The 17114-nt window shown below is 43.0% G+C and overlaps 1 protein-coding gene across 3 annotated transcripts in view; it reads left to right on the top strand.

Moving 5' to 3' along the window:
* The window catches only part of FAF2 (Fas associated factor family member 2), a 40277-nt gene extending 27485 nt beyond the window's left edge, over window positions 1-12792 (top strand). For all 3 annotated transcript variants that reach the window (XM_070415081.1, XM_070415083.1, XM_070415082.1), the window contains 6 exons: window positions 1301-1386; window positions 1483-1574; window positions 4020-4197; window positions 5081-5252; window positions 6161-6304; window positions 11971-12792. In XM_070415081.1, the coding sequence (XP_070271182.1) occupies window positions 1301-1386; window positions 1483-1574; window positions 4020-4197; window positions 5081-5252; window positions 6161-6304; window positions 11971-12153 (855 nt within the window). In that variant the 3' untranslated portion in view covers window positions 12154-12792. The remainder of the gene's footprint in view (window positions 1-1300; window positions 1387-1482; window positions 1575-4019; window positions 4198-5080; window positions 5253-6160; window positions 6305-11970) is intronic.
* The last annotated feature ends 4322 nt before the right edge of the window (window positions 12793-17114 follow it).

A 17114-nucleotide genomic window follows, 5' to 3' on the forward strand; every position in this document is an offset into this window, starting at 1 on the left:
CATTAGCCCAAACCTCACCGACCTTTGACTTGTTACCTTGGGGTGAAAATGAAGAGTTCTATGGGTTTTAAGCGTATTTCTAGTTTGCCAGAGAAAAATGTAGAAATAACACTATAGACATAGGCCAAAGGATAGTTGTATTCTATAGCCCCCAGGATTCCTAAATCTATCTGGAGAAATAGAAAAATGCTTACTCTCGCTTCCTGCTTTGATTCTCTCACATCTGCTTTTTCTCAGTCTCCCTCACTGGCTGCTCCCACCCCACTGGATAAGCATTAGGCACCTACTATATCAGTGATTTCCAAAGTGGGCGCTACCGCCCCCTGGTGGGCGCTGCAGCGATTCAGGGGGGTGGTGATGGCCACAGGTGCATTTGTTTTAACTTTTTTTGTATTACCTTTCTATTCTGAGTTCGATAAATAGTTTCATAATTTCAAACTTCAATGTTTCTAATTTACACCTTTCTTTACTATATTTTACGAAAAAAGTAGAAACATTAATACATATATCTTTTCTGTTTAATTGCTATTAAAATTTTTAAAAAAATTAATTTCTAGGGGGCACTGAGTAATATTTTTTCTGGAAAGGGGACGGTAGGCCAAATAAGTTTGGGAACCACTGTACTATATGCTAGTCATTGTGCTCAGTGCTAGAGATATTGAATGAGATTGGCACCTCTCATACATTCTCTCTGCTGTGATCCTGATGTGGAGGGTAGACCACCACTGCTCATTCAGGAAATCTTAATTGAATTGTAATGGACTATGATTATGCAAATGCAAAAGCACACACGGGAATCTTGGACACTAGCCTGGTCTTTGAAGATCTTTTCAACCCCATGCTCTTTAGAGCACCTTTGGGTCCCACTGTCCCTCATTCCTGCTTGGTAGATAGCCTGGGATCATCTTCGCAGCATTTTTTATTTTCAAGGATGTCAGAGCTGTAAAGTGGCAAAATTCTCACCTCCCTTTTCAGGTGGTCAGACACTCCTGTTTTTACCTTCCTTTAGACTGGCAACAGCTGACGTCTGTGATTTGTTGGGGACCTTTATTTGTCAGCTGTCTACTCTCAGGTGCCTGATACAACTAAAATGTTTTTATTAATGCTTGTTAGCATGGACTTTGCATAGGGAGATAAACTCCATGGGTGTGAGAGTAGTAGTCCAGGACTTTTGATTTTTTACTTACTTTTTTCCCTCATTTCTCCTTTTGTTCCTAAATGTATCCATTAGGACCCTTAGCCTAATTAAAAGCTCAAGGTACAGTCATCCTAATAATTAGTGATCTTCTGTTTCCCACAGGCACTGAATGATGCCAAGCGGGAGCTTCGCTTTCTTTTGGTTTATCTTCATGGAGATGATCACCAGGACTCTGATGAATTCTGTCGGTGAGTGGATTGATCATTTTCTTTCTCTTCTGACCTTATTTGCTGAGAGTTTACAGTAAGCAAGTTCTCTCCTGTCCTTTTTATCCCTCTCCACAGCAACACCCTCTGTGCCCCTGAAGTTATTTCACTAATAAACACTAGGATGCTCTTCTGGGCGTGCTCCACAAACAAGCCTGAGGGTTACAGGGGTAAGTTGTGTTTCTTCTGCCTCATTGTGATTGTTGGGATATCTTTGGAATAATCTGGAAAGACTTGCCATTTATTGCATGATTATTCTATGGTAGACACAATGTTAGTTGCTATTTATACATTATCTCATTTAATCTTCTCAGCAGTCCTGAGAGAAAAGGTTGTATTACACCTCCACTTCCTGGTGTAGGAAACAGGCTTAGAGATTTAAGCCTGTCCACAATCACACAGTTAGCAAGTTTTGGAGTAAGCTCAGGTTTTTTAGACTTTAGCCCATGCTTTTCTTTCTTTTTTTAATTAAAACATTTTTTTTTCAATTACAGTTGACATTCAATATTATATTAGTTTCAGGTGTACAGCATAATGGTTAGACATTTATATAACTTATGGAGTGATCCCCCCAATAAGTCTAACACCACCTGGCACCCTACATAGTTAAAACAATATAATTGATTATATTCCCTATGCTATATTTTACATCCCCATGACTATATCTGCCAATTTGTACTTCTTGATCCCTTTACCTTTGTTCATCCAGACCCCCACTCTGGTCCATTCTAATAATCCTCACCTGAGGATATGTTTGTTTGTTTTTTGTTTTTGTTTTAATTGATTTTAGAGAGAGAGAAACAAAAACATAGTTCTCTTGCCTTCCACAACATGCCCCAGCTAGGGATTGAACCTCTAACCTGCGTATATTCCCTGACTAGGAATTAAAGCCAGCAGTTCCTTCTGGTATACAGGATGACTCCAACCAGCTGAGCCACATCAGTCAAGGGCTTGCCTTTAATCTTAATGGGCTTCTTACTGAAGAGCTTATTCTCATCATCAGTAATTTTAATAGAGCTTCTTGCACAATGAGTTAGTTATTTGAGTACCTTGAGTGCTGATAGGGATTCAGAAAGTTCAGCTCTTTGCTGATAATGACTCTTAAAGTATTTTTAGAAGTCAGTATGAAACATAAGGGCTTCCATTGGAAAAAAAAATGTAGTTATAGTGCAGCTACTTCTGTTCAGCAACTTTTGAGTGACTATTAGCCTATCAGCCACTATGCCAGATCCTGAGAACCAAAGCTGCAACAGATGTTTGCCTACATCCTGGAATCTGAATCTTTACTCCCAGTTGGTTTTTAAACGTCTCTAAGTTCCTACAGCATGCATTTGCCATGATAATTAATACAGCTTTGGAGGGTGGATGGTGGATAGAAGGAGACTAAAGATATTTTTATAAAAACTTGCAAAATCTCTTTTAAAAAAAAAAATTTATTGATTTTTTTACAGAGAGGAAGGGAGAGAGATAGAGAGTTAGAAACATCGATGAAAGAGAAACATCGACCAGCTGCCTCCTGCACATCTCCCACTGGGGATGTGCCCGCAACCAAGGTACATGCCCTTGACCGGAATCGAACCTGGGACCCCTCAGTCCACAGGCTGACGCTCCATCCACTGAGCCAAACCAGTTTTGGCGCAAAATCTCTTAAACTGTAAGGAAATCATAGGTAAAACTTGTGGTAAAATCTTGGTTATTTAGAAGCCAACTTTACAAATGCCTTTGAAACAGAAAAGCTAGCTTTTTTTGCAGAGTGAAAAAAGATAGGGTGAAAGGAAGGGATTGGATAAGAGAAGAGAAGAGAAAAGATGGTGATGGAAATCAGCACCAGTAGCATAAGGCTAAGACTTGAAGCCTTGTTCCCTATAGGCTTGACCTCTTCCATAGGGAAAAATTATGCTAAGTAGTAGTTAGAGTTTTATAAATCCTTTGTTACCCATCAAACAGACATTATCCTTGAACTCTGCAGCCTTCCCTAGCATCATTGTGACCACTACATCCCCACCGGGAAAGACTTGTCTATTCTATAATTACCTGGGAATAGGAACACAAATATATAAGAACAACCACCACCACCAAAAGAAATTATTTAAGAAATAAGAGGGAACCTGGCCAGTGTGGCTAAATGGTTGAATGTCAACTTATGCACCAAGAGGTTGCCAGTTCCATTCCTGGGTCAGGGCACATGCCTGGGTTGTAGACTCGATCCCCATTAGGGGACATGCAGGAGGCAGCTGATTGATGATGTTTCTATCTCATCAATATTTCTCTCTCTCTCTCTCTCCCCCCTCCCTCCCTCTCTCCCCCCCTCCCTCCCTCTCTCCCTCCCTCCCTCCCTCCCTCACCCCTCTCTCTCTCCCTTCCTCTCTCCCTCCCCTCCCCTCCCCTTCCCTTCTCCCTTCTCCCTCTCATTTTCTCCATTCTGCTCTCTCTACAATAAATAAAAAAACACCTTTTAAAGAAACTAAGGGGGAAATGAGGCAGAGAATAAATGACATCTCCCTCTTCCCCAGCTGGGATTAAAGCAGTTCTCTCTCGCTCGTTGTGGAAAGTCTAAGTTGATGTATTTTATCCCAAAGTCCTGCCCCTGACCTGTTGGGCCTTTTTTCTGTCAGTTTCACAGGCTTTACGAGAGAACACCTATCCATTCCTGGCCATGATTATGCTGAAGGATCGGAGGATGACTGTGGTGGGACGGCTAGAAGGCCTCATTCAACCTGATGACCTCATTAATCAGCTGACATTTATCATAGATGCAAACCAGACTTACCTGGTGTCAGAACGCCTAGAAAGGTACAGGGGAGTTCCTCTCTAGAACTGAGAGAGAGACCAGCTGGCCTTGGGCTCCACAAATCATGACTTCTCTCTCTAAGACAACTTTAAAAGCTTTGTCCATTTAGTGTTAAAATAGTTAAGTACTTTGACCTAACTCTCTATCAGATCATCTGTTCTTAGAGATGTGAATCAAAATACAAGACAGGGTTCTGTGCTCAAGAATATAGATTGTGTCATTTAGAATAGCAGGGCCTTTATATAAAGAGCTTAAATGTAGAAAGAAATGGTTGTAACTCTTTTCCCCATTTTATAAGTAATATATGTTAGTTTTAGAAAATTTGGAAAACATAGAAAAGCTCAAAGAGGAAATTTAAATAATCCTACCACCACTTTGAAAATTTTGGTATATTTTCTTTTAATTATATAGACACACAGACTCCTAATGTACAAACATCATTTTTTGGAGAGAAAATAGGAAATACACCAGAATGTTACAGTGTTTTCTCTTAGTTTATTAGAACTCTGAATAAGATGTTTCTGTGTTTTTCAAATCTTGTAAGATGTATGTATGTGGTTTTTTGGTTTTATGAAAGCGACATATACAAAAATGTGTGGCCCAAAGGGTTCTTTACCTGTAAAATATGCTCTGATGATCATTTTATGACAATAATACTGTGTTACTTTTGTTAGAATTTGGAAAAAATTCTTCTGCCAAATGAAACTGGGAAAAGAGACGGCTTGTTCAGAGTCTGCCATACTCTGCTTTGGAATCCTTTATAGTAGTGTGAAATAGTCCTCTGCCAAGATTGTAAAACTCTTTACCCCCCAAAATGTCATTGTAAGAAAACACAGAGCTTGGTGAGATTGCTCTTTTCCTTCTGTGCTTTTGATCTGTCTGCAGGGAAGAACGAAATCAGACCCAGGTGCTGAGGCAACAGCAGGATGAGGCCTACCTGGCCTCTCTCAGGGCCGACCAGGAAAAAGAAAGAAAGAAACGCGAGGAGCGAGAGCGGAAGCGGCGGAAGGAGGAGGAAGTGAAACAGCAAAAACTGGCAGAGGAGAGGCGGCGGCAGGTAATGAACCTGTCTCTACTCCTGATGACTCCCAAACCGGTCTTTTCTATTATTTTTATTGATTTTAGGGAGAGAAACATGACTGGTTGCCTCCCACTTGTCCCTCCAACCAACTGAGCCACACCGACCAGGGCAAACCGGTCTCTTCTTGAGTGTGAAAGGAAAAATACCAGAAGATTATGGGATTGTGGGTGATTTAAACTCTCTTTGCCACTTATATGTTCACTACATTTTCACCAAAAGTATTTTAAAATTTATAAAAATTTTAGCCCTAGCTGGTTTGGCTCACTGGATAGAGCGTCGGGCTGGAGACTGAAGGGTCCCAGGTTCGATTCTGGTCAAGGGCATGTACCTTGGTTGCAGGCACATCCCCAGTGGGGGGTGTGCAGGAGGCAGCTGATCGATGCTTCTCTCTCATCGATGTTTCTAACTCTCTATCCCTCTCCCTTCCTCTCTGTAAAAAATCAATAAAAAATATTTTTAAAAAATTTTTTTAATTAAAAAATACAACAGTGAGTAAAAGGTGAAACAGCACTATTCCATGAAAAGTAAATGTAGGTAATAAAAAGGTCATGGTGCTGTTTACTCACTGCAGTAATTTTAGGTGCACTTAGCAGCAGTTTGGCTCATTTGGTATCCGTGTGTGGTCTCGTTTCATATGTATTACCACTTGGCTATAGCCAGTGTTCCTCTATTCATTCCCTTCTTTGGAAGAGTTAATACCCGAATACAGTCAATAAATAGTGTATGTGATGCACTAGTACTTTGAATTTGGTTGTTCTGACTCTTGCCAACAAGTTTTTCTCATATTAGTTACTAATTTTTCTTTGGATGCACAAATATATGGTGATTTTATTTCTTGTTTCCCAATTGGAACCATACCTCACCTTTGCTTTGTGTTCCTACAGAATTTACAGGAGGAAAAGGAAAGGAAGTTGGAGCGCCTGCCCCCTGAGCCTTCCCCTGATGACCCTGAAAGCGTCAAGATTATTTTCAAATTACCCAATGATTCTCGAGTAGAGAGACGATTCCACTTCTCACAGTCGTTAACAGTAAGGACTGCTTAAGTTGTGTGATGTGGATGTAGAGTCTGGCCTGTAGACTTGGAGGCTTTTAAGGCATTGCTAGAGTATTGTATCTGCTGCTCTGATGAACCGGGGAGGAAGGGGAGCAGAGAGAAGGGGGGCAGGAGGAGTGCAGTGAACTGTAGGTGCCTTCAGTTCTAGCTACCAACTCAAAGCTGTATTAAAGGTTCCTTTCATCAGATTTGAACTCAGCTAAGAAAAAGGGTACCTTACCAAGAAGTCCCCACAAGACTGTGTAGAGGTGAGAGGCTCGCCACAGAGCCCACACTACTCTGTAGAGAAAGCTCTGTGTCTGCTGACCTAAGAGCTCTGGAATTACACATCTGGATATAAAGGCATGTGCACTTCTCACTCAGTTGCCAGCCTCCCTTGCAGGCCATGTGAAGCCCCACTTTGTGGGGCTACCTTGTAAATCTGGCATCCATAGGTAAATAGTGTTTGTCAGTCATAAGGAAGTACTTAAAAGCAGAGACTCTTATTAAAGTCTTACAGAATGAGGATCAAACTCTCATTCTTCCAGGGTTATTAGATAAGTTTCTTTTTTTTGTTAATCCTCACCTGAGGATATTTTTCCATTGATTTTTAGAGAGAGTAGAAGGGAGAGGGAGAGACAGAGAGAGAGACATCAATGTGAGAGGGACACATCAATAGGTTGCCTCCCGCACACACCCCAACCAGGGCCAGGGATCGAGCCTACAACTGAGATATGTGCCCTTTATCGGAATCGAACCCAGGACCGTTCAGCCCGTGGGCCGATGATCTATCCATTGAGCAAACTGGTCAGGGCTTAGATGTGTTTCTTTGGTCAGTTGTCTTAATTTCTAAGCCGCAATTGCTTCATCTGTAACGCAGGTGTAATAAGCACTCTCTAATAGGATAGTTGTTAGGATTAAATTCATATGCATAATGTTGAGCATTGTGCCTGGCTCATCATAACTTGAATGCTAACTTCTTTTTGGTATTTGTAACCAAAAAGAAGTTTCTGTTTATATTGAGAGTTGATTTTCCAAATTTATAATTGCAATAGATTCTTCCGTTTCCTTATTCACTGGAAATAGTCAGGGGTCATTGCATACTAGAAATGAGGATGCATACTAGAAATGTAGCTTGCTAGCACATTCATTACTTCTCCTCGTTTAACTGGAGAAGAGGACATGTTGCAGGATCTTTTATAGAGCTTCAGATAGCCCTCTGTAAAACGGAAGTAATAATCTGCCCTCTGATAACTTTAAACTGAAGATATGTGAGGCACTGCTTGGCACTCTAGGGCAGCGGTTCTCAACCTGTGGGTCGCGACCCCTTCACAGGGGTCGCCTAACACCATCGGAAAACATATAATTACATATTGTTTTTGTGATTAATCACTATGCTTTAATTATGTTCAATTTGTAACAATGAAATTGGGGGTCACCACAACATGAGGAACTGTATTAAAGGGTCGTGGCATTAGGAAGGTTGAGAACCACTGCTCTGGGGTTATCCTGATGAGTGAGTATGTGGTTCTGGAATTCATGGAACTTTCTGGCCAGTAGGGAATGTAAGATTCAAAGAGCTAATATACAGTAAAAAATTATGAGCCAGCCTGGTGAGTGAGAAGCAATAGCGTCCTCATTTTGTTTCTCATTTATGTATATGGGGACAAGTGCTCACGTGGCTGACTTTGGAGTTTTTAAATTGGGATAAAATAAACAAGCTTCACACAGCACCTACCAGGTGTAGGTGGTTGCTAAGTGATATCCTTTCCCTGGTGTTTCCTAACCGCTGGTTGCACATGGCGTTTAGCTTGCAGCTGTGTTCACTAACAGCTTCCCTGTGGTGTGCGGGAGCTCCTGCTCCCAAACTCTCATTAGGAATGAGACAAACCCAACCAAGACTTACTCTCTAGGGAGTTTTGCAGGACAACCTGTTGTAATTGTGGAACAGAATAGGCTTGTGGCAAAGGGGAAGCAACCCATTTGTTAATTATATTTAATCCTTAACAGGTTCTCAGTAAAAACTATTTTAAAAATAAAAAACTCCAGACTGAGAAATACTTGGTCGTAAATGGGGACAAGGCTCAGGGGTGGGAAAGAAGTGTAGTGGCAGTTCTGGCCTTTAATTGAACACTCATCTAGTTAATAAGCTACAGCCGAATAATTGGTACTTGTGTCATCTTCCTGTGAGCTCGGCCCTTCATAAATAACCTCAAGGAGGGCTGAATGTTCAGTGAGATGGTCAATTTGACCTTAATGCCCAGCTCTTGATAGTGGTAAAATGCTAAAATAACAAAGGGTAAACTGTAGAATAATCTCTAGGCTCCATGAGTGGGCAGAAAAGTGGCATCCGACTTGCTCTTAAATGATGCATCTGCAAGAGAATCCAAATTATACTCAGCCCAGAACTCATTTTTTACCAATTACAAATCCAAAGGACCTCTTGTGGTGGTGTCATCTGTTTCCTGTTGCCCATTGTCAGTGGTAACAAAAAATGCCAGTTTTATACCAAGGTTGAGAACAGTAGTCCCCCTTTATCTGTTGTTTCAATCACCCATGATCAATTGCAGTCCGAAAATTTTAAATTCCAGGAATAAAAAATTCATAAGTTTTAAGTTATATACTGTTCCGAGTAGCATGATGAAATTTTTCTCTGCCCTGCTCAGGACATGAATTATCCCTCTGTCTAGCATAGCCATGCTGTATACCTCCCTGCCCCATTCTTGGTTGTCAGAGAGAGAGACCACATTTATGTAACTTTTATTACAGTATATTATTATAATTATTCTACTTTATGATTGTTGTTAATCTCTTATTGTGCTTAATTTCTAAGTTAAACTTTATCATAAGTATGCCTGTATAGCATGTATAGGGGTTCAATACTATCCACAGTTTCAAGCATCCATTGGGGGTCTTGGAACATATCCCCCAGGATAACGAGACTGCTGCATTCTCAAACAATGACTGAAAAGAAGGAAAATATTATTTCGCCCTTACATAAAACCCATGTTGGATTCATACCAAGAATACTTGGTACAAGTCTGATTGCATCTCAGAAAAGATAGAGTGAATGCTAAGAGAAGGGAATGAAAATGATTAATGTTGACAAACTAAAATATAAAAAGTTGAAATTGCCCTGACCGGATTGGCTCAGTGGATAGAGAGTCAGCCTGCGGACTGAAGGGTCCCGGGTTCGATTCCGGTCAAGGGCAAGTACCTTGGTTGCAGGCACATCCCCAGTGGGGGTTGTGCAGGAGGCAGCTGATTGATGTTTCTCTCTCATCGATGTTTCTAGCTTTCTTTCCCTCACCCTTCCTCTCTGTAAAAAATCAATAAAATATATTTTTTAAAAAGTTGAAATTATGAAGGAATTAGAGGACCATGGGTTTACTCCTAAAATCCTGGAATTACAGCCCTTTCACTGCTCTAAGGAGGTAAATTTAAGACAGATGAAGAAAGAACTTCCCACAGAGCGGAATAAGCTTATGAGAGGTGGCACAAAAAATAGAAATTGATTCCCTCAAAAAGTAAGGATAATTTGAATGTTGTGTTCCTGATCTTTGGGATTGACCTGAAGGAGGGGAGCAATGGCTTCACGGCATCTCCCTTAGTGTCTTTGTTAGACATAGAACGCTAGATGAAGAGGGCCGTAGAGAATATCTAGGGTACCTGTTCTTAGTGTGTGGCATACAATTACCTGTGCCTCGTCAGAGCCAGAGCAGGGTGAGAAGAGCATTCCCACAGAAGAAAGGTTGACATGGAGGGTCTCGATCAAATTAAGGAGTTAAGGAGGGTGTCCTTATAGGGACAGCCAGTGCAGAGAAGTCAGAGTCCAAGTAGCCCGGGGTGTGTTGGGGTGTTAAAGCCAGAACCGGGTAAGGAGGTGGGAGAGCTCACGGTTTTCGATAGATGTGTACAGCAATCTAGCATAGAGATGTAGATGTGTAGTATACATATATTCTCCAGCTTTCTTCAGAGTGCTTGGGAGCAGCAGCACCCAAATAGCAACGAACATACCTAGCACCTAGAATGTGGCTTTCCATACCATTTTCATTAAGAAGAATCAGGGATCATTGGAAAATGGCTGATTCCAGGGCTGGGACAGGGAAAACGCAAGATGAGCCTGAACACTTTGTGCCTGAAAGCAAGTAATTATTCAGAGAGCAAGGGAGACATGTCACCAAGACACAGGAGCCAGCTTAAATGGGCTCCTTCTGACTCCATCTGGAATAATTTGAACATTAAATAATGATTGTAATATTATAACTTACTGAATAAAATAGGAAATCATGACTCTATAATAATAAATAGAAAGTGTGAGGAACAGAATGTTTCCATAGTTTCAAAGTACTGCCCCACAAAATACTCATTAAATACAAAGGGTAAAAGAGTATCTTCGATAGGGAAGCCTGGCAGGTGATCTAAGTGAGTATCACAAGGAATAGAACCAGGAGAAACTGCTCCACCGGAGTAGGACAATTGAGTGGAATGCAGTCGGGTTATCCACGACTTCTTATTCTCCTTGAAAGAAAGAGGCATAACTGAAATCTTATAACAGAATAACGCTCGGTAATCTTTAGACGGGTCAAGGTCAGAAAAGACTGAGAATTTGCTCCAGGCTAAAGGAGATAGGAGATGTGACAGCTAAATGGAACACACAGTTCTAAACTGGAGGATTTTGCTATAAACGGCAGCTGGTGAAACTCGAGTGGGGCCTGAATAATAACTAAATCAGTTAAATTTCCTGATTTTGAGGGCTGTGTTGTAGTTATGTAGGAGTGTCCTGTTTGTAAGACATACACAGTATTCTAGGGTGAGGAGACATCAGGCTGGTAGCTCGCTCTCAACTGGTTCAAAGGAAAAGCACCTCTATGTCCTGTACTTCCAACTTTTCTGTGAGTCGGTAATTTATTTTTTTTTAAATCTTCACCTGAGGATATGTTTTTGATTTTAGAGAAAGAGGAAGTGGGGGGGGGGGGGGGGGGGGGGGAAACATCGATGTGAGAGGGAAACATTGATTGGTTGCCTCCCATACGAACCCCGACTGGGAATCAAACCCACAACCTAGGTATTTGCCCTGACCAGGAATTGGACCTGTAGCCTTTTGGTGTATGGGACAGTGCTCTGACCAACTGAGTCACCTGACCAGGGCTTCGATGATTACTGAGTAAACATTTTTTTAGCTTTGTATCCGACAAGTTGTCAAAGAAGAAACAGATGAATCAGTTCAGAATAGGACTAGCTTTGGGCTGTGTAATAAATCTATTTAAAAAGCTGCCCTATTGCCCAGCCAGTGTGGCTCAGTGTGTCCACCTATAAACCAGGCACGATTCCCAGTCAGGGCACATGCCCGGGTTGTGGGCTTGATCGCCGTGTGGGGTGTGCAGGAGGTGGCCAGTTAAGGATTCTCTCTCATCATCGGTGTTTCTATCCCTCCCTCTCCCTTCTTCTCTGATATATATGTTTGTTTGTTCTTTAAAAAGCTGCTCTCTGAATTTGCTCTGTGAAATGGCAAGACCTTGAAGTAGAATTCCAGTGTAATGTGATTACTTCATGTCTCAGAGTCAGCCTAGGGATAGCTGGGGGATATTTAATTTCGTGGTGGTATGTGTGTATCTGTCTTTTTCTCACTGCTCTTCATTTTCTGTATGACTTCTTCAGGTTATCCACGACTTCTTATTCTCCTTGAAAGAAAGCCCTGAAAAGTTTCAGATCGAAGCCAACTTTCCCCGGCGGGTGCTGCCTTGCATCCCTTCAGAGGAGTGGCCCAACCCCCCGACGCTGCAGGAGGCCGGACTCAGCCACACAGAAGTTCTCTTTGTTCAGGACCTAACAGACGAATGACACCGTTTCTTCCTCTCCCCTCCCACCCCAATTCCTAAAAGAAATGGAAAAGAAACAAAAAAAAAGAAAAATTCACATTATTATTATTATAATACAATATTTTTTTTAAAGACTGCTGCATCCTAAGGAAGGATCAGAAACCATGCTGCCTGCAAGAGTCACCACCTGTGTGCGCGCGAGGTTAGTGATGAACGTTCCGCCGGCAGCCACCTTCCCCTACTGCCTTCGCACCACACACCTTCCAGCGAAAGGAGGCTCTTCACCTCCAACCCCGCCATTGTCCCAGCGGGGAAGGGGACATTCCCACTAGTTCTCATTCATTCTTGCTTTTATGGAAAATAAAAGTGACAAACTCCATCAACCAGCTACTGCAGCCTCTCTAAGGACTTGTTTTCCTGCCTCCAGGGAAGAGAAGGCACAGAGCAGAGATGTTCTTTAACTTCCCACAATTTATGAATAACTTCTACTTTTTTTTTTTTTTAGTTGCTTTGTAATGACCAAAGGAATGAGGCTGACATGGGTGTATTTTTTTCCCCCTTTATTTGATAAAGCGCCAATTCTTAAACCCATGACATGATTCATCCCCTGGGCTTAGCCCACAAGAGTATAATAAAGATGCCCTGGGCTGGTTTGTGCTTATTTCTGCCATTGCCCTCGAGTTCCCAGAGAGGTCGTTCTTTTTGGTCCAACTCTTTTTTGCTGTCCTTTCTTGCCACCTATGCACCCCATGTGGAGTAGTGAGGGGAAATGTGGGTTTGTAGCCCTTGTGATGTACAGATGTATCTACATGTGCGGTGTGAACTCCATGTGTACTCACCTGTACACCCCACTGCAGCTTTTCCTTGGAATCTGTACCAGGTGGTTATTACGGGGTCTGCACCAAAGGATAGTAGCCCTTCATTCCTCTTCATGTGCTTGCTGTTCCTGCCCAGCCCTGAGCTTTCTTGAATTGCCAAGCTTGGTGCCTTTCCAGAGGACTAGCAGGGCCCGTGGTGGAACCAGCAGACCCATGTGAGAGTGCCCTTCCTGCCTAGTGGGTGTGTGGTATTGGTGGTGGTGGTACTTTAAGGGTAGAAAGAATAGAGGCCTTGAACTCTTAGAAGGCAGATTTCAGTTTCTAATGTGTCCACCTGCTGGAGGCAGTTTTTATCCTCTTCCTCTATTGCTGTGTTAAAGTAATAGGGTTTTTTAACCTCTGGATGTCTCGTCTGTGGTTGAGTTTATAGTAATGGGTACATGGGTCAGGCCATGTATTAACAGATGCCAGCATGAGCTGACAAGTATTCCAAAGTGTTCTGTGGCTAGACTGGTGCACTCGCAACACTGCAACCTCCTGAAGTTATGCTAGTTCCTAGCATGCTGTGAGACCAAGGGGTTCGTATCAAGATACAGCATAACCTGCTGGATCTGTAGTCTCCAAAAGCTTTCTCTGTTGCTTACCTAAAACCTGAGGACCACTCTTAGGTAGCAGTAACTTGGCTACTATTCTCTTCAGCCTCAATGCTTGGCGTGCACACCCAGGGGCAGGGTGAGGAGCCTCATGGATATCACCTAAGGAGCCTGAGGATTTTCCAGTGGTCTTGGCATGGGTATCTAGAACACCATCTCTAGAAAATTTAATTCTGCTCCTGGCTGCCTATTATTCCACTTTTTCCTGCTGTTCTGAGGCCATATGAGCGGGAAAGCGCTATCTGTTGTCATAAAATGTATCTGGAGTGAATACCTGGATAAACCATGTTCTCCTCTCAACCTGGGGTGAATTCTGCCTCCTGCTCACAACTATGCAAAGAGGAATTTTCCCACTTCACTAAGCGCCTCCCTCCCCAATGAGTTCACAGCTGATTCCCTGCCAGTACGGTGGGGGGAGGGGTGTGTGTCTTAGGACATTGGCCAGGCTGGTGGTACTGTCTTGTCCATACCTCTTTGGGAAGTTGTAATTTTTTTCCTTAATAATTCAGTCTGCATCTTATTCTACAATGTGCACTTTATGCCTCTTGCCTTTTGATAACTTGTTCAGTGAAGGAGGTCAGATGCAAGAATATTACAAAGTTTCAGTTTGGTCGGTACAATTTGTGGTACAACTCTTGAGACAGCCTATGCCTTTAGGCTTCCAGAGGCTTCTGAAGCACATGCTTCTTTCCTAGTCCTTGTTGCAATAACCCAGACTCCATTCCTGTCCCCTTGCTGGCCCTAGAGCTGCTGCCCAGGTGCCCTCTCCTCCTCCCTGAAAGATGCACATTTTGTCAACGTCAGTACAATCTGTATATTACTCCCAAGGATCTCTGGGAACTCGATGGGACCTGCAAGGGAGAAAATACTGAGAAGCCAGTGATCTGCAAGCATTTGCTCTTGTTTCACATCACCTCTGGGTATTAACAGCTGTTGTTTCCAAATGGCAAGTCTTCAACTAAGTGAAAACACTTGTTTCAAGTTTCCTTCTGCACTCCCAAGACCAAAGTTGTAGATTCAGCTGCATGACCATGGAAATGACCAAGCGAAGACACCCGGTCGGAGTTAGTTGAATTTCTGCAGCTCAGTGGGGGCCCTTCCAGTGTTCTCTTCTACTTCTGCAAAATTTCCTGCAGCAAATACTTCTTTCTCTTTGCTTGCCTCCACTATGATGTTTGGATAAGAGATGGCCAGGGGAGAATATTTATCTCTTAAAAAAAAAAAATGTTAAAAAGAACCTAGGAAATCTTGAACTGAGCAGTAATGAAAATTGCTAATGGTGCCAAGGCCAAGGAAAGAATTGCAGGAAATGACAATGGGAAGGAGTGGTAACCCCCCAGAATGCAAAATCGGGGGAGTATTTCTGGTGCTTGAACAAGAAGCTCCACTTCACAACCGGTTTTTTAGGACTTGTGAGGAAAGCAGCAACAGGAAATCCATCCACAAAGGATGCAGTGCCCCAGCTCGGACTGCACCTGAATAGTTACGTGTAATTTACTGAAGAAATCTAGTGTACTTTAAATTTTTTTCATAAAAGTTTACATTGTATTGTAGGTTAACATTAAATGTTTTATAACAAAAAGTGTTATAAGTCGTGGGTCTTTCTGTCTAGGAGAGAGGTGGTAGGTAATTTTCTCTGTGAAGGAATGGTGGGGAAACATTGGGAGGGAACAGGGCATTGCGTTGCCAAGAAGCAAGGGAGAATCAGAAGCTTGGACTTTAAGTGGACCTAGATGCATTCCTGTGAAAAACAGCAACTCGGCAGAGTGGTGTAGCGGAAAGCAGGCAGATCTGGCTGCAGGTGTGGGCTCCTTTGTCAGCTTTGTTCTTCAGCTTCCCTGAGCTTTCATTTCCATGAAGGTAAGGCCGTCTTCCTTGGTGTAGGATTGTAGATTAAATGAAAGAAATGTGCATGGAGCACCCGTCCTAGAGGTGTTCTTTCTCCGTGGGAGTATATTTTGAAGGACTATTTTCATGCAGCAGTAACTGTCAGTTTCTTGGGGGGGGGGGGGGGTCATTTCTGGCAGAACCGACCTGTGTCCTTGTAGAGGAGTGACTAGAGATTCACTTTTGATCTAACAAATTCTGGACTAATGGAACTCCCCGCCTAAGGTGTTTTTGCATATATTTTCATTTCTGAGAGAAAATTTAAGCCTCAGTTCTTCGCCTTTTCTCTTCCCCATTGTCCTTTGCAAAGAACCCATTCCTGTGAGTTACAGGTTCTTGTCACCTTCAGGGCCTGCCCTGTTGTTTATCCAAAGATGTGAGGCCTTCATTTTGTAATGTACATCTTCAGTGTAAACTAGAAGGTCTTCTGTGAACCTTACATATAAAAATTTGGCTCTCAGTTAACAGAGAACAGGAAGATTCAAATCCTGATGCCAGATACTTCTGGTCCCAAATCCTGCCTGTGGCCATGATTTTAGCGAAGTGACCTCAACTGTAGGCTTCAGTGTCACGTAAAATCGGACCGATTGTAGCATTGCTGTTGATCACTGAACTGCTACCGAGGGCCTGGCACGCAGTAGGCATTAGGTAAATAATACCTCCCATTACTGTTTCAGATCAGTTTGTAGTTTGCCCACTGCTATTGGTTCACCCTAGATGTGGTTAAGTGGAGGGGAGAGAAAGCTTGGCTTGCAGTGGTTCTCAACCTTCCTAATGCTGCGATCCTTTAACACAGTTCCTCATGTTGTGGTGACCCACAACCATAAAATTATTTTCGTTGCTACTTCATAACTGTAATTTTGCTACTGTTATGAATCGTAATGTAAATATCTGATATGCAGGATGTATTTTTCAGGGGTCGCGACCCACAGGTTGAGAATCGCTGGCTTAGGGGGAGCAGCGTATGCCAGACACTTCTTGACTTGCCTCAGGTGTTGCAGGTGGAATTCCTTGTGTGCTTTTACCCCGATGGAGCCAGGCTTCCCCACAGTCTCTTCCTCAGCCTGTGAACTCAGCTAACAGTGCCGAGCCTCTCCCACCTCCCACAGCCCTACCCTCCTGCCCTCCCCCTGGCTAACTCTCAGAATGGTGTCTAGAACTCCCAGGTTTCTTCCCCTTAAACTGAAACATGGTTTCCCGCTGAAGACACCACTTCAAAAAACCCTTAAGCAGGTGCCACTCATTTTCCCACGAACCTTGGCACCAGGAGGCAGGCTCTGTGTTTCCCTCCTGCCACCTTGGTGCACTGTCCTGCAGCATGTGCCACCTGCCGGGACTCTCCCGTTCCCTTGCTGCTGGCCAGTCCCAGATGTTGGCAGTTGACACTCGACCACAACCTACGTGACACATCTCCCCGTGTGGGTTCTCCAAACGGCTCCTGATGTGACAGGCAGCTGAGTGTGGTGGGAAGAGGCTTTGGCGTCAAATCTGGCTTTGAAACAGCCCTGCTGCTTGCTGACTGATGAGGGCAAGTCTCATAATGTAAACATCATGGGACTAAATCCTTGCAAGGTTCAGGTGCCCTTAAATGGGCTGATATCTGAAGTGCCTGGCGGTGGGCAGAT

The sequence above is a fragment of the Myotis yumanensis genome, unplaced genomic scaffold (genome assembly GCF_028538775.1).
Source record: "Myotis yumanensis isolate MYYU_CA2020_CCGP unplaced genomic scaffold, mMyoYum1.0.hap1 SCAF_5, whole genome shotgun sequence".
Lineage (NCBI taxonomy): Eukaryota > Metazoa > Chordata > Mammalia > Chiroptera > Vespertilionidae > Myotis > Myotis yumanensis.